The sequence below is a fragment of the Stigmatopora argus genome, chromosome 21, assembly GCF_051989625.1.
Source record: "Stigmatopora argus isolate UIUO_Sarg chromosome 21, RoL_Sarg_1.0, whole genome shotgun sequence".
Taxonomy (NCBI): domain Eukaryota; kingdom Metazoa; phylum Chordata; class Actinopteri; order Syngnathiformes; family Syngnathidae; genus Stigmatopora; species Stigmatopora argus.
In genome coordinates this window covers 8,688,131-8,713,946 of record NC_135407.1, presented here as the reverse complement: position 1 = coordinate 8,713,946, position 25,816 = coordinate 8,688,131, and the positions used below count along the sequence as shown (strand labels likewise).

At 40.9% G+C, this 25,816-nt stretch overlaps 2 protein-coding genes across 4 annotated transcripts; one reads left to right on the top strand and one right to left on the bottom strand.

Annotated features, from left to right (window-relative positions):
* The first annotated feature begins 305 nt into the window (after nt 1–305).
* sgo1 (shugoshin 1) lies at nt 306–12,002 on the top strand. Of its 3 annotated transcripts, none has more exons than XM_077590540.1 (10): nt 306–464; nt 581–735; nt 5,526–5,734; nt 5,812–5,858; nt 5,939–5,997; nt 8,034–8,711; nt 8,797–8,892; nt 10,229–10,420; nt 11,493–11,682; nt 11,749–12,002. In XM_077590540.1, the coding sequence occupies exons 2-10, from the start codon at nt 588–590 to the stop codon at nt 11,903–11,905; spliced, it is 1,776 nt and encodes a 591-aa protein (XP_077446666.1). In that variant the 5' UTR covers nt 306–464; nt 581–587; the 3' UTR covers nt 11,906–12,002. The 3 variants fall into 3 exon arrangements, with proteins under 3 accessions (XP_077446666.1, XP_077446665.1, XP_077446667.1); XM_077590539.1 differs by having other exon boundaries at nt 544–735; XM_077590541.1 differs by having other exon boundaries at nt 306–735; nt 5,942–5,997.
* On the bottom strand, nt 11,931–25,265 carry kat2b (K(lysine) acetyltransferase 2B). The gene is made up of 18 exons (XM_077590538.1): nt 24,850–25,265; nt 23,040–23,169; nt 22,829–22,974; nt 20,891–20,977; nt 20,619–20,800; nt 19,658–19,849; nt 19,481–19,584; nt 18,709–18,834; nt 18,505–18,638; nt 16,068–16,276; nt 15,877–16,003; nt 14,951–15,061; nt 14,745–14,888; nt 14,271–14,385; nt 14,173–14,203; nt 14,042–14,105; nt 13,879–13,963; nt 11,931–12,626 (listed from the first exon to the last, which is right to left on the bottom strand). The coding sequence occupies exons 1-18, from the start codon at nt 25,048–25,050 to the stop codon at nt 12,433–12,435; spliced, it is 2,382 nt and encodes a 793-aa protein (XP_077446664.1). The 5' UTR covers nt 25,051–25,265; the 3' UTR covers nt 11,931–12,432.
* Nucleotides 25,266–25,816: the final 551 nt, after the last annotated feature.

Sequence of the window (25,816 nt, the reverse complement as noted above, 5' to 3'; positions counted from 1 at the left end):
TTGTTAACATATTTTTGTAACATTGTTTATTCAAGACAATTATGAATAAATATATAGCTCCCAACTCATTTCAATGTTCTTTCTTTCAATTTTCTGTGAGGTGTCCGCGGGAAGAAAAATAATATAATAATTTGAATTGATTAGAATGAAATTATAAAAATGTTTTCTCTCCGAGCCAATACCGCCCTCTAGCGTGGCATAAGGTAAATTTACATTTTCGTCTGTACTTCTTTAAAAGGAGAGACCGGAAGTGACGACTCTTATATTTTCGTCCAATCAGCGTTCATTGTACGCGTTTTGAACGTTCAAGAAAATGAGACATTGGGGAGGCGGTTTTTTGTCTGATCGCTGACCCCCAAAAATAAGAAAACAACGTTTTTCGCCCTTCTTGACTTATAAAACATAAAACTTTCTGTTTTTTTCTATTGAAACGACCACTACACAACGACACTGACATCTTTTGGGTAGGTTTTTTTTGCGACGATGTTTGTTTTGAAGCACGTTTGAGGTCGCTAACAACCTTGTGTGTTTGGCCTCGAGAAGCCTTTCCGATTATTTGATTTGCGCATTTTGGGTGGAGTGATAAAATGGTGAGGGAACGGGTCCCAAAAAAGCCTGTCCGGGTCACTCTGGACTTCATTAAGGACAAAATGAAGGAGAAACGGAACAAGAAACTGGCTCGTGCAGCGGGGTACATGAAGGGATCACGATCGAGACTCGCCCAGAATCCCAGCGGTAAATATGACCTACAATTTCAGTTTAAAACAACAGCGTTGTTTTTGTATACTTTATGAATTCAATAGTGGTGAATGCTATCCGTAATAAATTGGAACAAAATAATCGTAGTGCGTTGCATATTGATATTTTAAGCTGCCTTCACTCGTTGTGTTTACCTGTACATTGCTTTTTTTTCACTGCCTGCCATAATGTTTGTGATTTCTTGCCACAACTTTGATTTAGTTGAAAATATAAACAAAGATAACAAAATTTACAGTGACTTATCTATGTGTAACGATTAGCTGGGACAATTTGAAATACCTGCATTTGATTGGGTACAATACTACTACTACATTTTTTTTTTGCTTTAAATAAATGTCTGACTACCGTATTTTGCCGTTTAATATACCCCTGTCGTTTAATATACCCGGGTATATTAAACGGCAACTCAGTTTTTTTGTGTTGTACCCTGTATTTATTCTTGAAACACAGGGAGAAATAATCACAATAGTGATTCGTTGTTGCTTCTTCAAAGCAGCTTTACTGATATGAAGAAAATCTCCCGTGGTTCAAGCTATGTGCATCAAGGCATCAATAATCGAATACCGATATACATCCAGTCAAAACTAGTAGTATACACATCAAGGCATCAATAATCGAATATCGATATACATCCAATCCAAACTAGTTGCACATCCCCAACATGAGGTCGTTCATGGGGTGTAATTTAAACACTTTAGCATGTCACATTGGCATGATTTGTATGGTGTTCATTGGGGATAATTATAGATAGAGTGGTACCTCGACATACGATCGTAATCCGATCCGAGACTGAGATCGTATGTCGAGCTTTTCGTAACTCGAGCGAACGTTTCCCATTGAAATGAATTGAAAACAAATTAATTTGTTCCAACCCTCTGAAAAAACACCAAAAACAGGATATTGGATTGGAAAAAATGTTTTATTTCTTCTAATTTGCCATATATTGACAAAGTAATAAATAACGAGTGCTTTAATAGTAATAAAATGTATTTAATAGATGTAAAATTAGACGCATTTCGCGGAGGGGAGAGACAACGACACACACGGAGGCTGTTCGGGGGCGACTTTATCCACGGCACTCGTAAACGAACAAACAAATTTAAATTAACTTGGATAAATATATACAGACGCACTCAAACATACGTTTAATGTAACTTTACACAAAACTGAATTCTAGTTTTGTCTTAATCTTTTGTTACCTTCGTTTTCTGGGTTAGCGGTTTGCCACGCCTCCACCTTCACGTTCGCTATCGATGGACTGTTTGCTGTTGTATTGCCTTCAAAATATTCCGAAAATGATGCACACAAATGTCCTCACAATAGGATAACGCACGACCACTTGCCAACGAGAAATAGGCTTGAATGAGCGATCGCGGGAGCTTCTTTCCTTAGAAAGAATAACAGGAAATGCAATAGCTGAGCTTACCCACGTATTGATTGTGGTTAATGAAGTTTTATTCTGAGAAAGGGTGCCATTGCCTATGGGTGTTGTGTGCACGAATATACTTCATTACCCAGAAAACCCTCTTTTTGCCCGTGCATGCGCGTTGTACGTTTCCTGGTCGAAACTCGTCTGAATAAATCGTTCAGTCCTCATAGATATAGTAGTTATACACGAAAGCGATGTGGCAAAAAAAGACAGTGCGCTACAATGATAAACAGCCTCTCATGTCATGGCCACCTGGCTTCGTCGCATCTCGAAATTTTAATTGTATCGCGAGCGAATTATTTGATCGAAATTTTCGTCGTGCCACAAGCATGTTGTATGACGAGCATGTTGTATCACGACGCACCACTGTACTTAAGTTCATCAAAATTCCAAGTCAGAGTTTATTCAGCAGTGTGTAGTTTTAATCTGAGCAGTAAGTAGTTTTAGTCTTCAAAACGTTGATGCACCCCGTCACGGCATAAAGACTGCGTAGTGGATCGTACCTTCCCGTTTGTGCGCCATTTAATATACCCCTGCCGTTTAATATACCTGGGTATATTAAATTGGGGGGTATATTAAACAGCAAAATACGGTACAGCTATTTTGCCTATTTCCCCCGAAATGGCTGTTAATTGTATTTTTTTTATCTTCACTGTTCTCTCATCTCATTTTCTGAATCGCTTTATCCTCACTAGGGTCGTGGGGGGTGCTGGAGCCTTTCCCAGCTTACTTCGGGCCAGAGGCGGGGGACACCCTGAATTGGCCAATCAATCGAAGGGCACAAGGAGACTAACAACCATTCATGCTCACACTCATGCAAACTCCACACAGGTGGACCAACCGGGATTTGAACCCAGGACCCTAGAGCTGTGTGGCCGACGCGCTAACCACTCGCTCCACCGGCCCGCCCTGAATTTCAGTTAATTTTATCAAATTGTTAAACTTGGTTGCACTTGGTCAAATTTTTTCTTGTGCATCAAAGGTATTTTCATTATATTCATTATTGCAACCTCCTTAAATATTTCTTGACTGAGAAAAAAAATAGAGCCTTCCTGGCTTATTTAATGGGCATTTTTTAAACTTTATTCTCAAACCAAACAATAAACAAAAGGAATTACCGTATTTTCCGGACTATAAGTCCCTTTTTAATAGGGTAGTGAGGGTGTGACTTGTGTGAAAATATTCAGCCTGTTGCTGCCACTATTGTTTCTCTTCTTCTTATAATTATTATCATTATTATTTTAAATGTCTTCGAGATGACGTCTGTCTTTTATTTTGGATTTTATCAAATAAAATTCGCCCGCATTGTATAATCTAGTGCAATTTATATATTTTTTCCTCTTTCATTGTGCATTTTTTGTCTAGTGGGCCATATAATCCGAAAAATACGGCATAGATAATCCGTATTTACACATGATAGTCTAAGGCAGGGGTGGGCAAACTTTTTGACTTGCGGGCCAGAATGGATACTAAAATTTGACAGATGGGCCGGGCCAGGAGCATTTGGACACGCAATGTAATTTATCAAACCTGGGGATTGAAATATAAGAAAAAAGACACAATTGAAGGTGAAAATGTATTTTCAAATTTACTTTCAACATTAAGAACATATTATTATTCAACGAAAGAAAGCAGTCTTTAAATGAGAGTGATGAGTGGCATGTTAATGAAGCTACTGTACTGTTGCTGTGCGTATATGTGCAAGTTGCTATTTTTAACACAGTAGAGAAACTCACATTTCAGTGGGAACTGTGTTGTTGTTCTCCCTTTTTTGTCAGTGCATCAAAATCTGGAGTTAGTGCGCCATCTATCGGGGAAACGAGGGTATTGCAGGGGAAAGGGAAATGAATGAGGTCATGGATTTTTACTATAATTTGGACAACGTCGGCGGGCCGTATATGGCCCGCGGGCCATAGTTTGCCCATGCCTGGTCTAAGGGCTCATTCTAAAAAATGGCAGCATTAACTTAGCACACAACTCTTTTAGCAATAGACTGTGGCACCCTCATTGCAGGAAGGAGCGCTTCCACAGATCCTTCCTCCCATCAGCTGTCAGGCTCTTTAACGAAAAAATGGCTGTTAAGACCTACCGTATGCATGCATGTACATCTATGTGTATGTATGTATATATGTGCTTATATGTGTGTATGTATGTATATATATATATATGTGTATGTACACGTATGTGTATGTATGTATATACATGTGTATGTACATGTATATATGTGTGTATATATATATGTATGTATATATAAACAGACGCTCCCCTACTTACGAACGAGTTCGGTTCCGAGCGATTGTTCATAAGTTGAATTTGTTTGTAAGTTGATTCAGTGCTATATTTTGTAACACACATTGGTTTGTACTGAAAAAAACATTTAATAAAATGGAGAGAATATGTACAGTACTGTATAGAGAGAGAGAGATTTATGTATTAGAAACTGTCCTAAAGAAGCGATCTAACGACGATTGCACAGTTTTCTTCTTTTTTTCATCATAAATGATGCGGTAGCACTGGATGGCATCATTCAATTGATTTGCAAACTTTGTGCAACGTTCAATATTTGGGTCCTGCTGCTCGATCTTTCTGTTTATAAATGGTACTGACGGTCGAACGATTCAAGTTGTAAATGTGCAACGCTCACCACTCTCACGCGCATCAAGCTTCGTTATTATTGCCACTCGTTTCAAATGAAATGGCTTGCCTCTCCCTTGCAACTCCCTCAATAGAAGCATTTCGCTTTTTACCAACCATATTCAATAATGGATGCACAAGATATTTAATGATACAAATGAAAAAGGTTCTTTGCCCACTGGAGATACGTTCACGCACTTCCGCATTGCAACGAAGAAGGTAGATGCTGGGTGAGCTGAGCCCTCACAGCGCCAGGCGTCGGTATTAGCGGCGGAAAGAAGCACTACTCGGAAGAAAATACAAAATTGGACTTACGAACATTTTTCGACTTAAACGCGATTTGCAGACATGTTCGTATGTACCGTTGTTCGTAAGTTGAATGTTCGTAAGTAGGGGAGCGTCTGTATATGTATATATATCAGCAACACGCTTATTTATTCATGTTTTTATTCATTAACTTACTTATTACCTATCTATTTATGTCTAAAATGCCTTTCCTATTTCTGCATCCTCACCCTCTTGCTACTGTGACAACGAAATTTCCCGAATACGGGATGAATAAAGTTATCCAATCCAACGAAAAAGAGAATTGACGACCATTAATAGCATCAAAACCACCAGCACTTGGATATCGCCTAATAATGAATGTTATACTCTTTGATAATTGCCTAAGTCTACCTTTTTTTTTTTTTTAAATTGTCAGTCGGTGTGGTGCCAAGTGACATCCAGGTGACGTTACAGCAAAACAATGTGTCGCTGGCAATTGCACTGCAGGCAGAAAAGGTGAAGCTACGAGAGGCCAATGCGGCCTTCCTGCAATTGCAGGGCGAGTACCAAAGCCTTTTTATGTACCTGTTAATGTTGAAGAGAAAACTCCACCAGCAGCAGGCCATCTCCACTTGTTCTCCACTGGTAAGCAGAAGCCACAGGACTCAGAAGTTCATGTCGGTTTCATATGATTCTCTCGATCTATGTGTCTTTTGAATCAGGCCAAAGAATCCGAGCTATCCTTGGAAGCAGATTTTGAATCACCAAGGTACGTTGTACTTAAAATCTTGTATTTGTATGAATATGAGTGCCTGTTTTGACTTATTACGGTTGCTTTGGATTGTGTAGCAGAAAAAGAATCACTGAAGGAATGACCGCCCTCTCTGAGATATCACCAATTTGTACAGGTACGAATGAAACAAATGGAGATCAATCGATGAGTTTTTTTCAGGACCGGTTATTAGTATTTAGAGCAGTGTTTCCCGGCACAATGGTGTGCCGTGAACAATGGTCAGGTGTGCTGCGGGAAATTGCAAGAAGTCATACAATGTAATACAGTGGTACAGTGGTACCTCATTACCCAGAAAGCCCTCTTTTTACCCGCACATGCGCGTTGTGCGTTTCCTGGTCGAAACTCGTCTGAATAAATCGTTCAGTGCTCGTAGATATCTGTAATACACGAAAGAGATGCGGCAAAAGACACTACAATGATAAACAGCCTCTCATGTCATGGCCACCTGGCTTGGTCGCATCTCGAAATTTTGATCGTATCGTGGGCGAATTATTCGATCGAAATTTCCGTCGTACCACGAGCTGATCGTAGGTCGAGGTACCACTGTACTTATTACAACCAGAAGTTGTTCAGGGTCTGCAGACCTCAACTTTTGGTGACATTAGGTCAGTGTGAAAAATTTAATTTTGGAATCATTTTGGAGGTTTATGTGATTCTTGATGATACTTTGATGAGAATGACTATTGTTAATATAGGCCATATCATTTTAAATTAAAAGATTTTCAGATGGTGGTGTTTTTTTCAAGGCAAAGAGTGTGCCACAGTTCAAAAAAGGTTGGGAAACACTGAGTTAGAGGATGCCGATAGATAGATAGATCTGTGTACTTTATGTGCACATTTTCTCTCCAAAATGCTTCACATAGCAAATCCATTGTTAGCATCGTCAGTGCATTGAATCAATTGCAACTTGAGTTTAATGTTTCTCCTTTTCATCAGTTTATGAAACAAAAAAAAACATTTCAATCCCTTAGAATGAAAACCTGGATGAATGAGTATGTAGCGGACTTGGAATTTTTTAAAATATTATGACGATGAATTAGACTTTAAGGATTTAAAATTGTAAATTACATTTGAGAATTGTGTTCATGCTGGTAGTTTGTTTTACAAGGTTTCCGTGCCATATGTTGTGAATAAATGTTTTGTCATGGCGATATGTGTTCAGCATTTGCCAGTTACCATTACCCGTGGAATCCTGTTAAAAGTGGAAGAAAAAAAATGTATACCAATTTTTAGTCACAAATTATGGGTGCGCGTTATACTCAAATACGGTATATCCGGTACTCGGACGTTTCGTCAAAAGATGTTTGGTCCCCGGACGTTTGGTCGACCGGACGTTTGGTCGATCGGACGTTTGGTCGACCGGACGTTTGGTCGACCGGGCGTTTGGTCGACCGGGCGTTTGGTCGACCGGGCGTTTGGTCGACCGGGCGTTTGGTCGACCGGGCGTTTGGTCGACCGGGCGTTTGGTCGACCGGGCGTTTGGTCGACCGGGCGTTTGGTCGACCGGGCGTTTGGGCGACCGGGCGTTTGGGCGACCGGGCGTTTGGGCGACCGGGCGTTTGGGCGACCGGGCGTTTGGGCGACCGGGCGTTTGGGCGACCGGGCGTTTGGGCGACCGGGCGTTTGGGCGACCGGGCGTTTGGGCGACCGGGCGTTTGGGCGACCGGGCGTTTGGGCGACCGGGCGTTTGGGCGACCGGGCGTTTGGGCGACCGGGCGTTTGGGCGACCGGGCGTTTGGGCGACCGGGCGTTTGGGCGACCGGGCGTTTGGGCGACCGGGCGTTTGGGCGACCGGGCGTTTGGGCGACCGGGCGTTTGGGCGACCGGGCGTTTGGGCGACCGGGCGTTTGGGCGACCGGACGTTTGGTCGCCGGGTTGTTACTGTTGAAACCAGATCTCAAAATTATAATCATGAGAGAGAGTGAGTTTAATATCTAAATATCTAATATCAAAATATCAATAGTAAACTCTGTCATAATTTGACAGCGAGCAAACCCGGCGACCAAACGTCCGTTCTACCAAACGTCCGGTCGACCAGACGCCCGGTCGACCAGACGCCCGGTCGACCCAACGTCTTTCGACAAAACGTCTGGTCACGGGTATATCCCATACACGCACAGACACGTCTAAGTACAAACTTTGCGTTGACAGCATCTCCAAAACTGGCAGTCGAACCGGACCGTTCCCGATTTGCCCTTCCTCCAACGGTGATGGTGAGGCCAAAAGACGAAGACAAAACACGGAAAACAAGGAGACGGTCCGCCCGTGTGCAAGAATTGTGCTCTGTTAGCAAAGCCACCTCAGGTGCACGTGTCCTGAGAGCTCAGCAGCTGAACCAAGAGCAGATAGAGACAATTGAAACGGAAGAGAAGGATTTCATTAGAGAAGAGGTTGCGCCTGTACGGAAGATCCGTGAGCGAGGACGCAAACCCGAGCGAGTCCCTCTGAAGAAGCCCTGGGAGACCCCCAAGCCAAGGGCTCGGTCCAAGAGCCGTGCGCCGGCCACCCAGCAACAATCCAACACCTCACTGGGCTTCAACGACACTTTTGATTTTGACTGCGAGGAGGCTGTCCACCTCACACCCTTCAAGGCTAAGATTGACCACCCAGATGCCCCAACTCGGGACCTTAAAACTCCCAAAACCCCGGCCCCTGAACCCCCCCATCAAGACTCCAGCTTGCCGACGTCACCCTCCTCTGATTCAGAGGACAGCCTGTACATGCCGTGGAAGAAGCCCAATATGGGGCATACGGTCCCCGAGATTTTGAGGACCGTCACAACTCGCAGAAGACAGTTCGCCAATCAAAATGGAAGCCCACGCAAATCTGGTGAGTACTTGGGTAAATGCACTTTGGACACGGTTCATGTTTTTATCTATTTCATGAGTGAATAAGCGTGAATTCATGATCACAGTGACGAGGCGGGAGGGTGAGAAACCTATTCAGGAAGTTGATGGTGACCAGTGTACTTTCTCAACCAGTCCACATCAATTGACAACACATCAGCAAGGTAAGTCAAATACTAGTATGTTGTTACTTGTTCTTTGACAAATACTATTCGTATTTTAGAAAGAGCATTCCTTTTTTTACCTATTGTAGATTGTGACAGACATTTAACTTGCATACTTGCTTGATGCAGATTTTTTTTTAAATTTATTTATTTAAATTCCAACCAGGACTTCAAGTTAGTGCTCAGGCCAAATTTAAGCGTTACCTGCTTAGCATTGCATTTTCGTTAACGATGACTACTGAAAATATTCTGTTGCCGATTTTTTTTATTTATTATTTTTTGAACGTGACGATGGAATGACACGTCCTGAATACCTGTAATATATCGAGACATATGCCAGTTTTCGTCTAACGAGTGTGACATATAAAGTATATGTTCACAATATATGACATTTGCTTATTGTACGTGTAGTTAGTCAGGCTTAATATTTTATTACAGCCAATGTGTTCGGACTGTCTAAAACATATATACTCTATACTTTATGCGTCTTTGTCGACTAATAACACATTGAAATTACTAAAACTAATTGGTATTTTTGTACAGAAGACTCAGATGAAAATTAAAAGCGCTTTCATGTCTTTGTGTGCCCTGCAAAAAAACGCCATCTGGGTTGTCTTTTCCTAAAATAACAACATGACAGATTGTTGTTCATTTATGTTTGTAAGATGCTTTTGGGTTATACTTTTAGTTGTGTGACAAATGTGCTTTGTACACAACACGAGTGAATGATGGTCATTAAATGTATAAGATTAAAAATACCGTATTTTCACGACTATAAGGCGCACCACATTATAAGGCGCACCACATTATAAGGCGCACCCTCAATGAATGACACATTTTTTCCATATATAAAGCACACTGGATTATAAGGCGCCCTGTCTATTTTGGAGAAAATGTAAGACTTTTAAGTGCGCCTTATAGTCGTGAAAATATGGTTGTTAAATTGATGAAATCCACAATATTGAAAGATCCAGAATGTGTTGATTTTGTGTTTATTTACTTTCACCCGCATCTCTGGAAACTGAGGTTGTCTATTTGGTTTTCTATTTCTCTACTTCTTTATATATTTAAGGTGAAGATAATTCAAGAACAAATAAACAAATTCATTTGATCAAACTCGCAGGATTACACTTGTCATATTAAATGATAGAAATTTCGTCATGAGGTTAAAGTTTCCCAGTACCAAGTTGAATTTGGCTGCTTACCTAAATTTCTGCACTTTCAGAATGATTCTCTAGTTATTCGTGTAATTTACACTGGTGGCCCCAAACAGTCATTACATTACGTCTACCTATGTACAGTAAATAATGGTGAATCTTAATGTATGTCTACTTGGAAGAACCTCTGAAGCAGGAGTTGATGGATGAAGACATCGCCCCGGTCGGTGCGTTTCCAGAGGCAAATCTGATAACCTATGATGACGTCCTGTCAAATTTTGGGGACTCTCTTTGCCAAGCTGGGCCGGCCTCCCTTCCTTCTCCAATAGCCAGCCAGACACAACATCGGCGGATGACCACACAAAAAACACGTGCCTTATCGTTCCTTATTACCTCACTTTGTGGTGGTGCTTTTAGCTTAGCAGTGGTGCTCGGACGATTCGCCGAAAGACGTTTGGCCGACGGACAGTTCACGGAACGGACGTTTCGCCGAAGCGCTCGCCCCGCCCCCGGATCATGTGTGTACATGTTTTTCAACCTCGGCCCGCGGGACATATACGGCCCGTTACAGATAACATTCATTTAGGAATAACAATGGCATGTACTGCCCCCCCCGCTGGACATATTTCTAAATACAAGTACGTACTACAATGTGTTGCCAATTTTTTATATTTTTTATTTTATCCTTGCTTTTAAAGTAGTAGCCATTTGGAGATCACGCAGAACAGTACGTGACAGAAGAAATAGATAAAATAAAGTAGTAGTAACAGTAAGTACTACTGTAATGAAATTGTAAATCCAGAAATCCCACTCCAGAAAATTTACACCAGCATAGAAAACGTTGAGATTAATCTTTGAATTAAGGTTCTCAGCAAATCATTTTGAAGATATATTTCCTAAAATAATGGGAAATTATTTAAAATTAAACTAGAAGTAAAAGTGTGTTCCATGGCATTTCTAGGTATTGTTCTCCAAGCCCTCTAGTCTGTCCAAGGCACTTAGTCTTCTAGTGTTGTTTCTTCTCAGTGTCAGACATCAATCACCAGCTTTGATAAATTACATTGTGTGTCCAAATGGCTACTACTTTAAACGCAAGCATAAAATAAAAAATATAAAAAATTGGCAGCACATTGTAGTACGTACTTGTATTTAGAAATATGTCCAGCGGGGGGCAGTACATGCCCTTGTTATTCCTAAATGAATGTTATCTGTAACGGGCCGTATATGGCCCACGGGCCGAGGTTGAAAAACATGTACACACACGATCCGGGGGCGGGGCGAGCGCTTCGGCGAAACGTCCGTTCCGCGAATTGTCAGTCAGCCAAACGTCTTTCGGCGAATCGTCCGGTCACGCTTAGCAGTAGCATTCTCCTCACCCTTCCTTGAGAATCAGTGTATACTTTTTCCTTTTACTCATGTCACACCGCCTTCACGTCTCTCTAGGCGTGCTTTCTAGGTCTGGAATGACCCACCAAATTTCGGGGCGTACCACCTGTAGTCTGAGTGACGTGAGCAATCAAGCCCCTGCAGCTTCCTCCGATGAGACACAGTGCTCTTCAACAGAGGCGGCGGCGGCGCCCGCAAGGCGGCGCCGCACCCAGACAGTGAACTATAAGGAGCCTTCTTTGAGCACGTAAGTCGATGCTATTGCAACCTTGACAAAGAAAATGGGTTTTGTAATGCTCTCTTTCTGCAACAGAAAACTTCGACGTGGGGACAAACACACCGACTTGAGATTCCTCCGACCAGGCTCGCCCATTTTTAAGGAGACGTCATCGGGTAGGAAATCCCGAGCATCCAACAGAGATCAAAACAAGCTGGATAAATACAATGAATCTTTTGTTGGATGTCATTAATAATTTTTTGGCTACAAAGTTGGAATTTCGTTCATTTAATCAGTTTATTGACTTAGTATTTAATAAAGATGTTAAAAAAATAAGTTGGACAAATATTTTGCCATTTTTACAAGGATCGCTAAACATGACACAATTTTCAACAAGCCTTTTAGTTTTATTCCGTCTATAAAAGCGACTAATACTGCGTTGTTAAAACCAACTGTACAAAGAGAGCCTCATACAAAAATGTCTTTTTTTTCTTCTTAATACAAAACAGAAAAACTACACAGTATTGCACACAGTATAAAGTTCTCAATCTATTTTGCTGCACGAATAGAAGACAGAATAAATTAAGACTTAATGAGTTAACAGCAGTCAAATTGCCAGGAAAGGAAATGCTTGGGGCAATAGAATTAAAAGTGCATTTTTTTGATAGTCACACAGCTGCCCTACATTGGGGAAAAAAATAGATATTATTTACATTTTTCAGAGAGCAAGTGGAGAAGTTCTCGCTCTGTTTTTGGCAGGGTGATGATGACGTTGGTGCTCTACTTGTCGATAAGCCCGGCCTCTTTTATTTTAGTGTAGAAGAACTTCTCGAGTAGGTTGGCACACTTGTAGTACTCACTCTCTGGTGGGTTATACTCGCGGCAGTTGGTGAAGACGCGCTGCATGTCGGCCATGAAAAGCTTGCGAGTTGTGTAGTAGCGGCTCTTCAGGCGTTCGCTCATCGTCTTCAAATCTGAAATGGGAAAAGCTGGTTTAAATCATGACTAGCATGAAACGCCTTTATTAAAGATTTTAAAAAATGATATCCTTGCTATGATAATACAGTGGTACCTCGACATACGAGTGCTCCGACATATGAGCAAGTTGAGATATGAGTAAAATTTTGGGCAAATATTTATCTTGAGATACGAGACACATTTTGATATACGAGCATACAGCGGACGCAAGATCCTGCTCATAAGAACATTATGGGCACTGTCTCTCTCCCCGCAACTCCCTCGTGTAATGTCTCTCTGGTCACAACTCCCTCGTGTAATGTCTCTACGAGCACTGGGCGGAGCGTTGTATTTTTTCAGTGTTTTTTTTCCATGTTAGTCGGCGCGAATGGCAGAGCGATCGCTAATACGAGGAGTACAGATGCTCCCCTACTTACAAATAAGTTGAATTTGTATATATTTGAATATATATATGTATATATATATATATATATATATATATATATATATATATGTGTATATATATATATATATGTGTGTATATATATATATATATATATATATGTGTATGTATATGTATGTATATATATATGTATGTATATATATGTGTGTATATATATGTATGTGTATATATGTATGTATATATATGTGTACATATGTGTATATATATGTATGTATCTGTGTATATATATGTATGTATATGTATATGTATGTATATATACATATATGTGTATATGTATGTATATATATATATATATGTATATATGCATATATGTATATATGCATATATGTATATATGCATATATGTATATATGCATATATATGTATATATGCATATATATGTGTATATATGCATATGTATGTATGTATATATACATATGTGTATATATGTATGTGTATATATATGTATATATATTTCCACAACATGCTTATTTATTTATATATTTATTCATTTATTTATTAATTAACTTACTTATTACCGATCTATTCATGTCTAAAATGTCTTTCCTGTATCCACATTCTCACTCTCGCTACTGTGACAATGAAATTTCCCAAATACGGGATGAACAAAGTTATCCAATCCAAATGCAGGACATGCAGCTCTATATTAGTTGAACGTCCCTTTTGTTTGTATCACCCGTTACACACTGACGTTTATCTGACATGACATGCATTTTTTTCTTTAGTTAATATTCCAGTAGAAAGAAAAATGACATTAATTATTGGGAAAATGGCATTAGAAAACCAGCTAATGTCTGTTCCACTCACCCATGGGGAAACGGATGACTTGATAGTAGCCGGGTGCCTCTGTCTTCTTCACAGGTTCCATGAAAGGCCATGCGTTTTGGTGACTCTGAAATTTCATGGAGCATAGTTTTTTACAGTTAATGCTGTTTTATGAGCCCAAGCAGATCGTGGAATTATGAGTCACCTTGACATTCTGCAGGATGTTCTTAAGTGCGACATATAGCTGCTCTGGGTCCTTAATCTCCTTCCTGCAGAAGCAGCGTCAATGTTACACGAATGTCATCAAGTGTCAACAAGTCAATAAAGCTCGCTCACCCTTTGCCCAGCGGCTTCCATCCGGTTTCACCTGAGGGTGAGGACAAAGAAGTTCAATGGTGGCAAGGGTGATAAATGAATAAAGGGGTATGACGCACGGATGCCAGGAATGTTCTCTATGGGAATCTGCCGCACGCCATCCTTGAAGCATGAGAGGCCCGGGTAGACTTTCCGAATCTGCATCTGCTTCCGTTCAATCAGCTTCTTGATGATCTGAACAAGGAGTGGGAACGTAACCATGTGGTCGTTTAAATGCTGACACTAAAATGTTCATGCATTTAACCACTGGCAAAAATTATGGAGTTGCCAGGGTTGGTCCATGTTCACTCAGTTGTTTTATGTAGAAAAAAAAATGGCATACATCACATTTTTTTGGTAATTTTAAAGTTCAGCATTCTGGGTCCCCATTGTTGGGAAAATGTTTGTTTTGTCAAACTGGACAGTTGTCATTTGAAAAATTCTTGTTTTGGGTCATGCCAATTATATGTTGTTTTTTCCCCTCCAGAAATAAACAACTGAATTAACGTCCATAAGGCCGATGATTTTTGCATTTTTGTACTCCTCAAACTCACCTCTTTTTGCTTCTTGATAATGACTGAGAACTCGGTGTAGGGAATGCTAGGGTTGAGTTCACAACCCATGAGCGTTGCACCTTCATAGTCTTTGATGTAGCCCACGTACTTGGCCTTGGGGACCTTGATGTCTTTGGAGAAACCCTGTCGAAGATCGCATTGTGTAAATGAGCTTCTTCGTTAGAGAATGATGAGTTGCTGGTTACCTGTTTCTTAAAGTATCCGATAGCGTACTCATCAGCGTAGGTGAGGAAGTTAAGGATGTGGTGTTTGATGTGATACTCCTTCAAGTGATTCATCAGGTGGGTGCCATACCCCTACAAACAGCAACATGTGTATATTCATACATATCAGTGGCGGTCCGTGAATTTCCTAGCGACGCCTTCAGCTGTCGGAATCAATCCAACCCTCAAAAACTATTTTATGGCTATAAAACCTCTACTGCAGCTACAGCTGCGACACAAAAAATCATCAATAATAACCTCATACAATTGAAATATTATTTAGAAATATAGCCATATTTTACTCACCAAAATCCATCCTCCTTTTCATGTCATTTTCCCTTAAATAGAAGCAACCGTGTGTACTCAAGGGTTTCCAAAAACGACAAAGTAAGGTGTGGCCACTTTAGTTGGGAAACATTTTCCCTTAATTATTTCTATATATATATAAATGTAGTCAACACTTTCCATTAATGTCAAGGTAAAGTGTGGCCACTTCATGCTGTAGTGGTTCTGTTACCTGCCTGCCATGTGGGCAGACAGGGTTCAAATCCCAGTTGGTAATCATTTTTCCCTTAAATAAAACAACCATGTGTAGTCAAGACTTTCCAAAAATGACAAATTGTGGCTACTTCATGGTTCAGAGGTTTGTTCACCTGACTGCCATGTGGGCAGTTGTGGTTCAAATCCCAGTTGGGAATTATTTTTCCCTTAAATAGAAAAGAATGCCTGAAAATATTTAAAAGTGGATAGTGCATTGGCCTCACAGTTCTCTGGTTTTGGGTTCGATCCTAGTTCGGTCCGCACTGTGCGGATTTTGCATGGAATATTGAAGTGAAGGCAAATTTTAAAGAATTTTGACGTCAAAATTCCCTTCCATTTTGGAATGACCCCCTTGTAAGTCATCTCACCTTGACCTGCTCATTAGACGTGACGGCGCAGAAGACAATTTCACTGAACCCTTGTGAAGGAAACATGCGAAAGCAAATTCCTCCTATCACGCGGCCGTCCTTGATCAGCGATAGCGTCTTGTGCTTCCTGTCCAAACAGACAAAATAAATCATGTTTCCAATGTGAGCGGAAACCGGCAGCTGTCACTCACGGGTCGAAGACGAGGCGCGTTATGTACTCCTTGGGCATGCGAGGCAGCTGGTGCGAGAAAACGTTCTGGAGGCCCACCAGCCACATGAGGATCCGCTTGTTTGGTTTCTGGTTCAATGAGTTTCCAATGACGTGGAACTCGATCACGCCTCTGCGCTCCTCCAAGCGAGCTGCCTCGTCTCGGGCTGAATGGGCTGACAGCAGGCTGGTCTGATTCAATAAAAAGAGCCGTTACATCTAGGAATTACCTTAATTAAGCCCGTCAAGCGGTATGCTATACTATAAATAGATAGGTGAATAGATGATTCACAATTTCCACCTCCATATTCATGGTTTTAACAGGGAATACAAATGTGTTACTTTGAAGGGAAAATCTTAAGAAAAATCATCGCACATGGTATTTCTGAGATACTGAATGAATGAAAAGCACCTTATTAGGGTCAATATCATAAAAAAAGGTTAATATGCTGGTCTTTGTGAATCAAATTATTCAATTTGAAAAAAGAAATAAGTCTATCTTGATGAGAACCTGATGCTTTTTAGTGAATTAGAATTTTCTTACCAAAAGTTTAAGATGTTGTGGCAGCCAAATTGCTTCATATGTCGAAATATCTATTTTTTTTTGGGGGTGCCTAATACTGCAATAGTTGTCACTTTCGAACAAGAAATAAAAAGAAAAAAAATCAAAGCGGAATTTTGTTTTATTTCATAATCACAAATGTACAACCATTTCCTTTCAAAAAGGAAGTAACGTAAGCACAACCAGGAAGTATGCCCATAGCAGTATAGTGTTCACCAAGTCTCTGGGTGCAATGTTAGCATGAGATAAACATTACGCAGATATCAAGGCTGATATTTTAACGATCGACCGCAAGACCCTCGATCAGCCTTAACAACTATTGACACGTGCTGACATGGTAAACGCTAGGTAAAGGCTACTCGCATGTGGTACAGTCAGACTAGGTCAGACGGCGGCGCCCTAGGTAAGATGGCGACACCCTGAGGGAGCAGTGACAGGCACAAGTGAGTTTTTTTTCATTTTTTTCTTGAATTTCATTCATAGACGTGAAAATAAATTTTGTTTAGCGTTTATCTGTTTATCTTTTCTCGATATTGAAATAAACGACTGTATCGGCCGCAATGTCTTGCGTTATGGCGTTATGGCGTCATGGTGTTATGGTGTTATAGCGTTTTGTCTTTGTCACCTTGCAGTTTCGTGCATGTCGTCTTTTTATGCGCATATAAGCCGTACCCTCGATTCAGTCATCATTTTTTTGTCCGACAAATGCGGTTTATATGCGAGTAAAGATGGTACATTTTGTAAGTATAGTAGTATTCAGTTAGAGCCAGTAATAAAAGCCACAATGAATTCAGTCCCTATCTATGTACACTTCTTGATATTGTATGTACACGAAAACATGTCAGTATCGTACAAATAGGGGTGATCCTCCACGGTTTTTCGATTATCACGACTATGTCTGGTCAACATTATCCGCGAAATTCGAGGGAATACTGTACTCCTACCACACGCTGAGAGCCGGTACTGTAGTATATGTAAATAGATGTAATTGAGTAAGTTGAAGTACTTAAGTAAATATATGTACAGAGAGTCAAGAACTTAATGTAATGTAAATATGAATTTGAATTTCTGGATGTTTCCAAGCCTTTTTCTTCAAACCAAATCAAATCAAAAGCCTTTATTGTCATCATACACAGCTGCGTATAACGAAATTGGTGGTGCTACTCCACAAAGTGCGTTTTACCAGTAAAAAAACAAAAAAAACATAAATAAGTAATATTAAAAATATAAAACAGTCACATCCTGGCAAGGTAAATTCTAAAATATTGCACAATCTAAGATATTGCACATTGTTATTGCACAGAAGGGATTGTGTGTCGAAAGGGATTGTGTTTCTTATTCTCATTGTGCAGAGGTGGTACACGATCGATTGGACGCCGGTCTTTTGGTCGCCGATCTTTTGGTCGCCGGTCTTTTGGTCGCCCGGAAGGTAAGTGACAATTACCATTTAAATCGTTGCTCAAATTCCCTAAATACAAACTGCAAATTACTATTTAGTCATACTTAATGCCCTAGTAATAATTAGGCTAAAGAAAAGCTCAAAATTTCCCGGACTTTTATTGTTTTTTGTTGGAGAACTTGTTAAAACCCTGACTGATGTAGCTTCTTAAAGGGACAACGCATGTACATACAAACTCTTATACACTCACACGTTGGCTCAGTGAAACTGCTTGTGGCCATTGTTGGCTTTTATTGATGCGTAGACCGTGTTGTTTTACCTTGTTTTGTCGACGGTCTTTTGGTCGCCCGTTGTCGCGGTCGGGGCGACCAAAAGACCGCGACCAAAAGACCGGCGACCAAAAGACGGCGACCAAAAGACCGGCGACCAATCGACCGCACACGCGCAGAGGTTTCTTACCTCTGGGATGGCAGTGGGGTCTGTGATAGTGGCCATCACCTCATTGATGAGCTCCATGGGAATATCACCCATCACCCTGGGCCTTTTGTTTTCTTCTTGAGATAATGGCTCCATGAGCTTGCGCTTCTCGCCGACTGCATCAAAAACATGTAAACTGCCAACACATTGGGACAGAAGTTCATAGTTGTACTTTTGATACCGTACCGGGACATGGCTCAAGCACTGTAGATGCTTTCTTGGCCGGACTGACAGCACCACTCGAAAGGTCCACGGACGATGCTGGACTGATACTGTAGTACAAGGGTCTGGCGTCTGGGGGCGCACTAACCACTGAAAAGTGAATATACACAGTGAGCAGTTTGATAATTAACTTTTAACTATACATATTTTTTCCCGTTAGTCAGTGCGAATGGCGTATATACTAATTCTCTTTGGCAAGTGGTCATGCATTATCCTATTGTGAGGACATTTGTGTGCATTATTTTCGGAATATTTTGAAGGGAATACAAAAGCAAACAACCCTCAATAGGTTGCATCTGAAAGTCAGGGTGGAGGCGGGGCAAATAGAGCCAAGGGGAGAAGAAAGGTATCAAAATTTAAAACAAAATTAGAATTAAGTTTAGTGTAAGGTTAGATTAAACTTATTTTTGAGTGTGTCTGCATCGTAATCCAAGTTCATTTAAATTTGTTGATGTTATGTTATGAGCATGTTGCCGTGCAAAAAGTTTGCCATCCCCCCTTTAGTTCTATCTTTGTTAATAGATGGCCAATTAGAACAAATAAAAATGTTTTTCCAATCCAATATCCTGTTTTTGCTGTTTTTTCAGAGGGTTGGAACAAATAAATTAGTTTTTAGTTCATTTCTATGGGAAACATTCATTTGAGTTACGATAAATCAACATACGAGCTCCGTCCCGGAACGAATTAAGCTCGTATCTCGAGGTACCACTGTAAATAATAATGATGTGTGGATTACCTGTATGGACGGGAATTTGACCCCCAGGTACCCCTGCGAAGAAGTTGTGGCTCCAGATGGGGGAGCAATGACTGTAGACTTCTTCCTCCAGCATTGACAAGAACCTGAAAATGTTACAATAATCTGTTACCAAAGGAACAGTCGGCCTCGTGTCGCTTGCCTATTTTCCAGTCTGACTTGGGAAAGTGCGTGAGGATGAGCGTCCTCTTTTCCGGCGGCAGTTTGTCCTTTTCCTGCCGAGCCTGCTCCAGCAGCTGCTTGCGCATAACAGTGAAGACGGAGCGCAGTAGTGTACGGCCGAAGATCTGCGTGGTCTCGTACCGTGGCAGACTGTCGCAAAACTGAGGCACATTGCAATAGCATAGCCATCTGTCCGATACAAAAGAGAAATGTAAAATGATAGCATGTAAGAGTCCAACTTTACAACGGCTTTTTGAGTCTGTATCCGTTTTAGCTACCACAACCAAGATGGCGCCGTTCAAGTGGCAGCCGGCGGCGGTAGCTCCATCCACTCTTGCTCGTTTTGGGTTTTTGCTGCTTTTCTGTCTTAATGATTTGATTTGGTGATTCTCCATGATCCCATTTACTTTGATTTGCTTTGTACTTTGTGCTTTTGTGTACTTTGTGTGTTAAATATATATGTTGATTTAAAGCCATTTTCAAGACGGACTATGCCAGAACAGCCACGACAGGACAGGATCGACTTTCAGCATTAGCTTCGAAGGAAGAAAGAAAGGAGGATGGATATTGTGTACAGTTAAAAAGGATTTTTGGTGAGTAAAATATGGCTATATTCCTAAATAATATTTAAATTGTGGGCCAAGTTCCGATATCTGAAAAGCTCCAGTGTTTGTATTTAATCACTAAATGCTGCTAGGAAGTGGATTTTACACCATTCTAGTTCATTTTTTTGCCATATATGGACGTATCGACGTTCATCGCTGTCTTTTTCCCGGGGAAATGATACTCCGGCCCGGTTTTAATGTCTGAAAATCTCCAGTATTTGTATTTTATCATTAAATGCTGCTAGGAAGTGGATTTTACCCGTTGAAGGCGCTACGAGAAAATGCACGGACCGCCACTGACGTAACTACATTGTAACCTCTTGGAATTGACATCTTTCTGGAAAAATTTCTACCTCGTGTAGTTGGCTTTGTATCCGGCTGTGTCATCGTTAGGGAGCCTCTGGCGCCGTTGTGACGGCGTCTCCATCTGCCAGTAGTTGATCTGGTTCAGAAACATCTTGGCCAGCTCCACAATGGTCTGATGCTCTTTGGACGGTAGGTGGCTAAATTTATACTGGACAAAGTTGTTGACCCCCTAGTGTAAAACACAAACGACACATACATAGAAGAGATAAGCAGGGCTGGCTGAGTCTAGCGGACGGATGGCTTGGTGGTCCGTGACTACCTGCTCAATGCTGGGTCTCTCAAAGGGTGGACTTTCCTGTGATTCTAGTGTAGGCTTGCCCATCTGGAGGATGGATTTTCTCAGTAGCTGCAAGGGGGACACCACAATATTTATTCATCTTTGATTATCTCAAACAAACACTCATGGAAGATCTTGAACAATCATATAAATAATTTATGAATAAAATGATACTTTATTGTATTAATAAAAAATATATTAATACACTTTACTCAAACAGGGAGACATCTTTAACATACACTGGCTACAACTTGCAAGGAAAATCACTCCCAACTCGCCTTCGTTCAAGAGGATTCTGAAGAAACGGCATCCTCCTTTGTCCATTTGGTCGCACCATACTCAAAACATTTAATGTAATCTGATTCAAACAATTGCATAAGCTAACCGAATAACACCATTAAGGTCAAAAACAACTGCCACAACAATCTCATATTAGATTGAAACCACAAACACCTGCGTAAGGTTTTGCACAAGTAAGCATACAATGTGACCCGAGCGGATCGGAAACCAAAACAACTGCGTAAGAATTTGCACGAATAAGCATATAATTTCTTTATACGGTAAACAGAGCGACCGTATTTTTAAACAATAATCCGATTATCGCCATCTGCCGGAATCCAAGTCAAAGCAATTTAAGAGTCCCTTGTAGATCTTCATTGCCAACTCAGATCAACAGTCTCGGCCTGGAACAAGGTTTCCTGTTCAGTCAATAGTCCTGAAAACAATTAACTGGCCTTGAAAGCAGCTGTGGGGGAAAGTGTCCTCGTGCTTACTTGGTCCCAACATAAAGCACAAATTAATTTATAGCTTCTTAATGAACATATAGTAACATCCCAGAATAAACCCAACAAATAATTTAACATAATGTAAGAAAAGTACAGCCTTTAATCTCAAACAACTTTTCGGCTCCTCAAATAATTATGATTTCCTTTCGTTGGTAAATGATAAAAATACAGTAAGAACTCAGTTTAAAAAAGACAAAATTACACCTATTTTTAAATGAGTAACATTCTCAGAATTTATTTCCTCAAATAAATCTTTTTTTTCCCTTTGTTTAACTACAACTTTGCTGTTTTGTTCATAAATACTTTTCTAGGATTAAACATTTTTAAATGGCATTTTTCTTGAGATAAAAATGAATATTGCATGTATGAAATGGAAAAACCAAAATTTTTGTACTTCAAACAACTAATATTTTTGATGTTTTCCCAAAAGTAAATATTATTTGTTTTCCTCAATTTTTGGTGCAAATTTCAAAAAATAAATAGCACCTTTTCCCTAAGATAACTATTTTTTTTAAAATAGTTTTGATGGGCCTGTGACTTATACTCAAGCGCAATTAATATATATTATGTTGTGGTTTTTAAACTACAGGTTAACCCAAAAATGTTGAGATGTTGTTATTCATTCATTTTCTGCACCGCTTACTCTCAAAAGTGTCGCAGGGGTGCTGGAGCCTATCCCAAATAAGGGCACTGAAATGTTATTATTACTTTAACATAGTATAGTAAAAAAATCCCTTAAAAAATGACAATGTATAGGGCATTTCCCCTAAAAGAGACAACAAATAGTAAGAATTGGCCATGTTTAGTAAAGCTTTTGATATTGTTAAAATAATCGTGTAGTGAGGCTATTTTCATAGAAAAAAATACGTTTAGTAGGTATTTTCCTTTAAAAAGCCCATGTATAGCAAGGCTTTTTTTCATTTAAAAAAAAACCTAATGACTAGCACCAGTTTGTGATCAAATAAAAAAATTCCCCTAAAAATGTGACGTTTTTTTTCTCGGTTGTCCATTCTTTGGCTGGCGAAACTTAAACTCAAGTGCAAGAAAATTCTGTTTTCTAATGAAACAACTGGTTTTCTCAAATTAATACAACTGTTAAACCTCTTTAAAAAGGTGACTTTGCCACATATCTTACTTTGAAGAGTGAAAAGTAGACCTGCTTGGTGTCAGCATCCTCCTCCTTATGCACACAAGTGTACAAGTACTCCACGTCCAACACAATGCCCAGCAGTCTGTTGATCTCATCCTCAGGGACATGCTCCAAGTGAGTCACGTGATCTCCTGGGATGCAAAAAAACAACATTTGATTTGACAAATTTGCCTATGTGCGGTTAATGCAAACGAACCCAAAGTGTGCGAGCAGCTGCGGCAAGGCTCCTGCAAGTTAACAATGACGGGTTGTTGTTGCTCACTGCGGGGAGGAGTTGGCGGCGGGTTTTGACTCTTCCAGCCATTGCACTTGCAAGCACCCTCCACCTGGAGACACCATATTCGCACTGTTACAAATCTTTACGTCCACCAAAAAATATGACATTAAAAATCAATTCCTAGAAAAAATAACGAACTTGTAATTGCATACTCGACATCATAATAGTGTAGTAGCGGAGGTAGCCTGCGTGTAGTGCACGGGTGTGAAAGTGGCGGCTCGGGGGCCAAATCTGGCCCGCCGCATCATTTTGTGTGGCCCGAGAAAGTAAATTATAAGTGCCGACTTTCTGTTTTAGGATCAAATTAAAATGAAGATTATAGACGTAATTATATTTCTTGATTTCCCTTTTTTAAATCAATAATTGTAATTTTATAATCATTTTTTTCTGTGTTTTTAGTTCAAAAATCATTTTGTAAAATCTAAAAATATATTAAAAAAGCTAAAATAAACATTGTTTTAGATCTATAAAAAACTGAATATTCAGGGATTATATTTCATTCAATAACTACAATTTTTTATTCTTGTGGTTTTAGTTCAAAAAGCATTTTGTAACATCTAAAAATAAATATTTTGTTTCCTTTTGAAATGAAAAACAAATGATTAATTAAAAGACATTTTCCCTTACTAAGAGAAAAAAGGGGGGTGGCCTCGTGGATGAGCGGTTAGCGTGTCGGCCTCACAGTGGGGGGATCTGGGTTCAAATCCAGGTCTGTCCACCTGTGTGGAGTTTGCATGGGTTTTCTCCAGGTACTCTGGTTTGCTCCCACATTCCAAAGACATGCATGGTTGGCTGATTGGACACTCTAAATTGCACCTAGGTACACCCCCTGCAACCCTAGTGAGGATAAAGTGGTTCAGAAAATGAGAGATGAGGAAAAAAAGCTCAAATAAACATTGGTTTAGATCAGGGGTGGCCAAACTATTCCACAAAGGTCAGGAAAATTTTTGATGGAGAGACATAAACAATTAATTTTAAAAAAATGTTAATCCTTGTCAACATACATGAAAACGTGTGCCTTTTTCTAGTCACTTAACCACTTTGAAAGTACAAAAAGTCTGAATTCTCTTGACAAAATTGTTACGTTGTTGCTAATCAATGAGTATCAATGAGAATATCCATTCAGAAGATTGTAATAGTTAGCAGAGAGCCATAAGCACCCATCAAAAGACCCATATGTGGTTCCCGAGCCATAGGCTCCATAGTGTGTGCTGTGAGTGGTGGTGGAGGCCTATCAGCTGGAGTTTATCTACTGCGCATGCGCTTAAAACAAAAACAAACTCCGCCCCCCTGCCCTTGCCAGCAGCTGTCACGCTGTCAAAACAAAGGCCATATCTGCCAAAACCTCATAATAATCATACTATCACCACCGAACATCGTGTTATTTTGACGTAAAAGTATCAACAGCACAATGCATTGCAGTTAGGAAGCACCTCTTCTGCAGTTTTTCCATGTTTACACCCGCCCCCTCGTAAAATAAAGGCTGCAGTGGGAAGGCCCGTGTCAGGATCACTGCTTTTAACATTTTTTTTTCTAAGCCCTGTTGCGAAAACGAATAAAATCATGCAAACAAACGTGCAGCGCAGTTATGGCGTCCACAGCTTTTTCATATCCAGCCATGCAGTACAGTTATTAAACCGAGATACAAAATGCAGCACAAGTAAAGCGGAAGGAGCGACGACGATGATGATGATGATAATAATGATAATGAAAATAACATGGCGCACACCTTGCAGGAAGAATACACGCCGAGCTTCTCTAGCTTCTTAGGCAGAGGCGACGAGCGGAGTTGCGCCTTTTTCACGCAGATCCGTGCGGAGCCTCCAGCGGCGCCGGAGCCCTCCGCGCCCCCGAGCCCCGGAGCGGCCGGAGCCGAGCCTACGGCGCCGATGGCCGGCGAGCCTTGTTGAATCCCCGCGCTGTCGGCCATGGTGCCTCTCGGCGGCGAATCCCGACGGAGGGGGAGCGACCCCCTGCCGCCTCCTCCTCCACCTCCTCTTCCTGGTGGCGGCGGTGGTCGTCCACCTAGGATCGAGGGCGTCTCTGTCCGCCGCCGTTCGCGGCGCTAGTCCGCCAGCGGACGATCAGACATGGCGTTCATTATTCCTTTCCATCTGGCGAGCGCGCCGCAATTTTTCTCCGCTAGAGGGCGCCAGGCGAGGAAACCAAATTGCCTTGAATGAGGACGAGGAGAGGCAAGAGAGTGGTTTCCTCTACTTGAGGGAAACACTTCAAGGTCAAACTGGGTCATAGGGAGAAGGATGTCAGACACAAATGATCTCGATTCAGGAATTAGACACATGCACGCATGCTATGTTTTGTGTTGATATAAAGTACACTCATCTCATTTTCTGAACCCATTAATCCTCACTAGTGTTGCGGGTGGTGCTGGAGCCTAACTCAGCTGACTTCGGGTCAGAGGCGGGGGACACCCTGAATTGTTGGCCAGCCAATCGCAGGGCAGAAGGAGATAAACAACCATCCACGCTCACACTTATACCTAGGGGCAATTTAGAGTGTACAATCAGCCTACCATGCATGTCTTTGGAATGTGGGAGGAACCTGGACTACCCGGAGAAAACCCGACCTGGATTTGAACCCAGGACTATAAGGCAGACTTGGGCAATTAATTCCACAAAGCGCCGCAGTGGGTGCAGGTTTTTGTTCCAACCCATGAGTGTCAGGAGCGAGTCGTT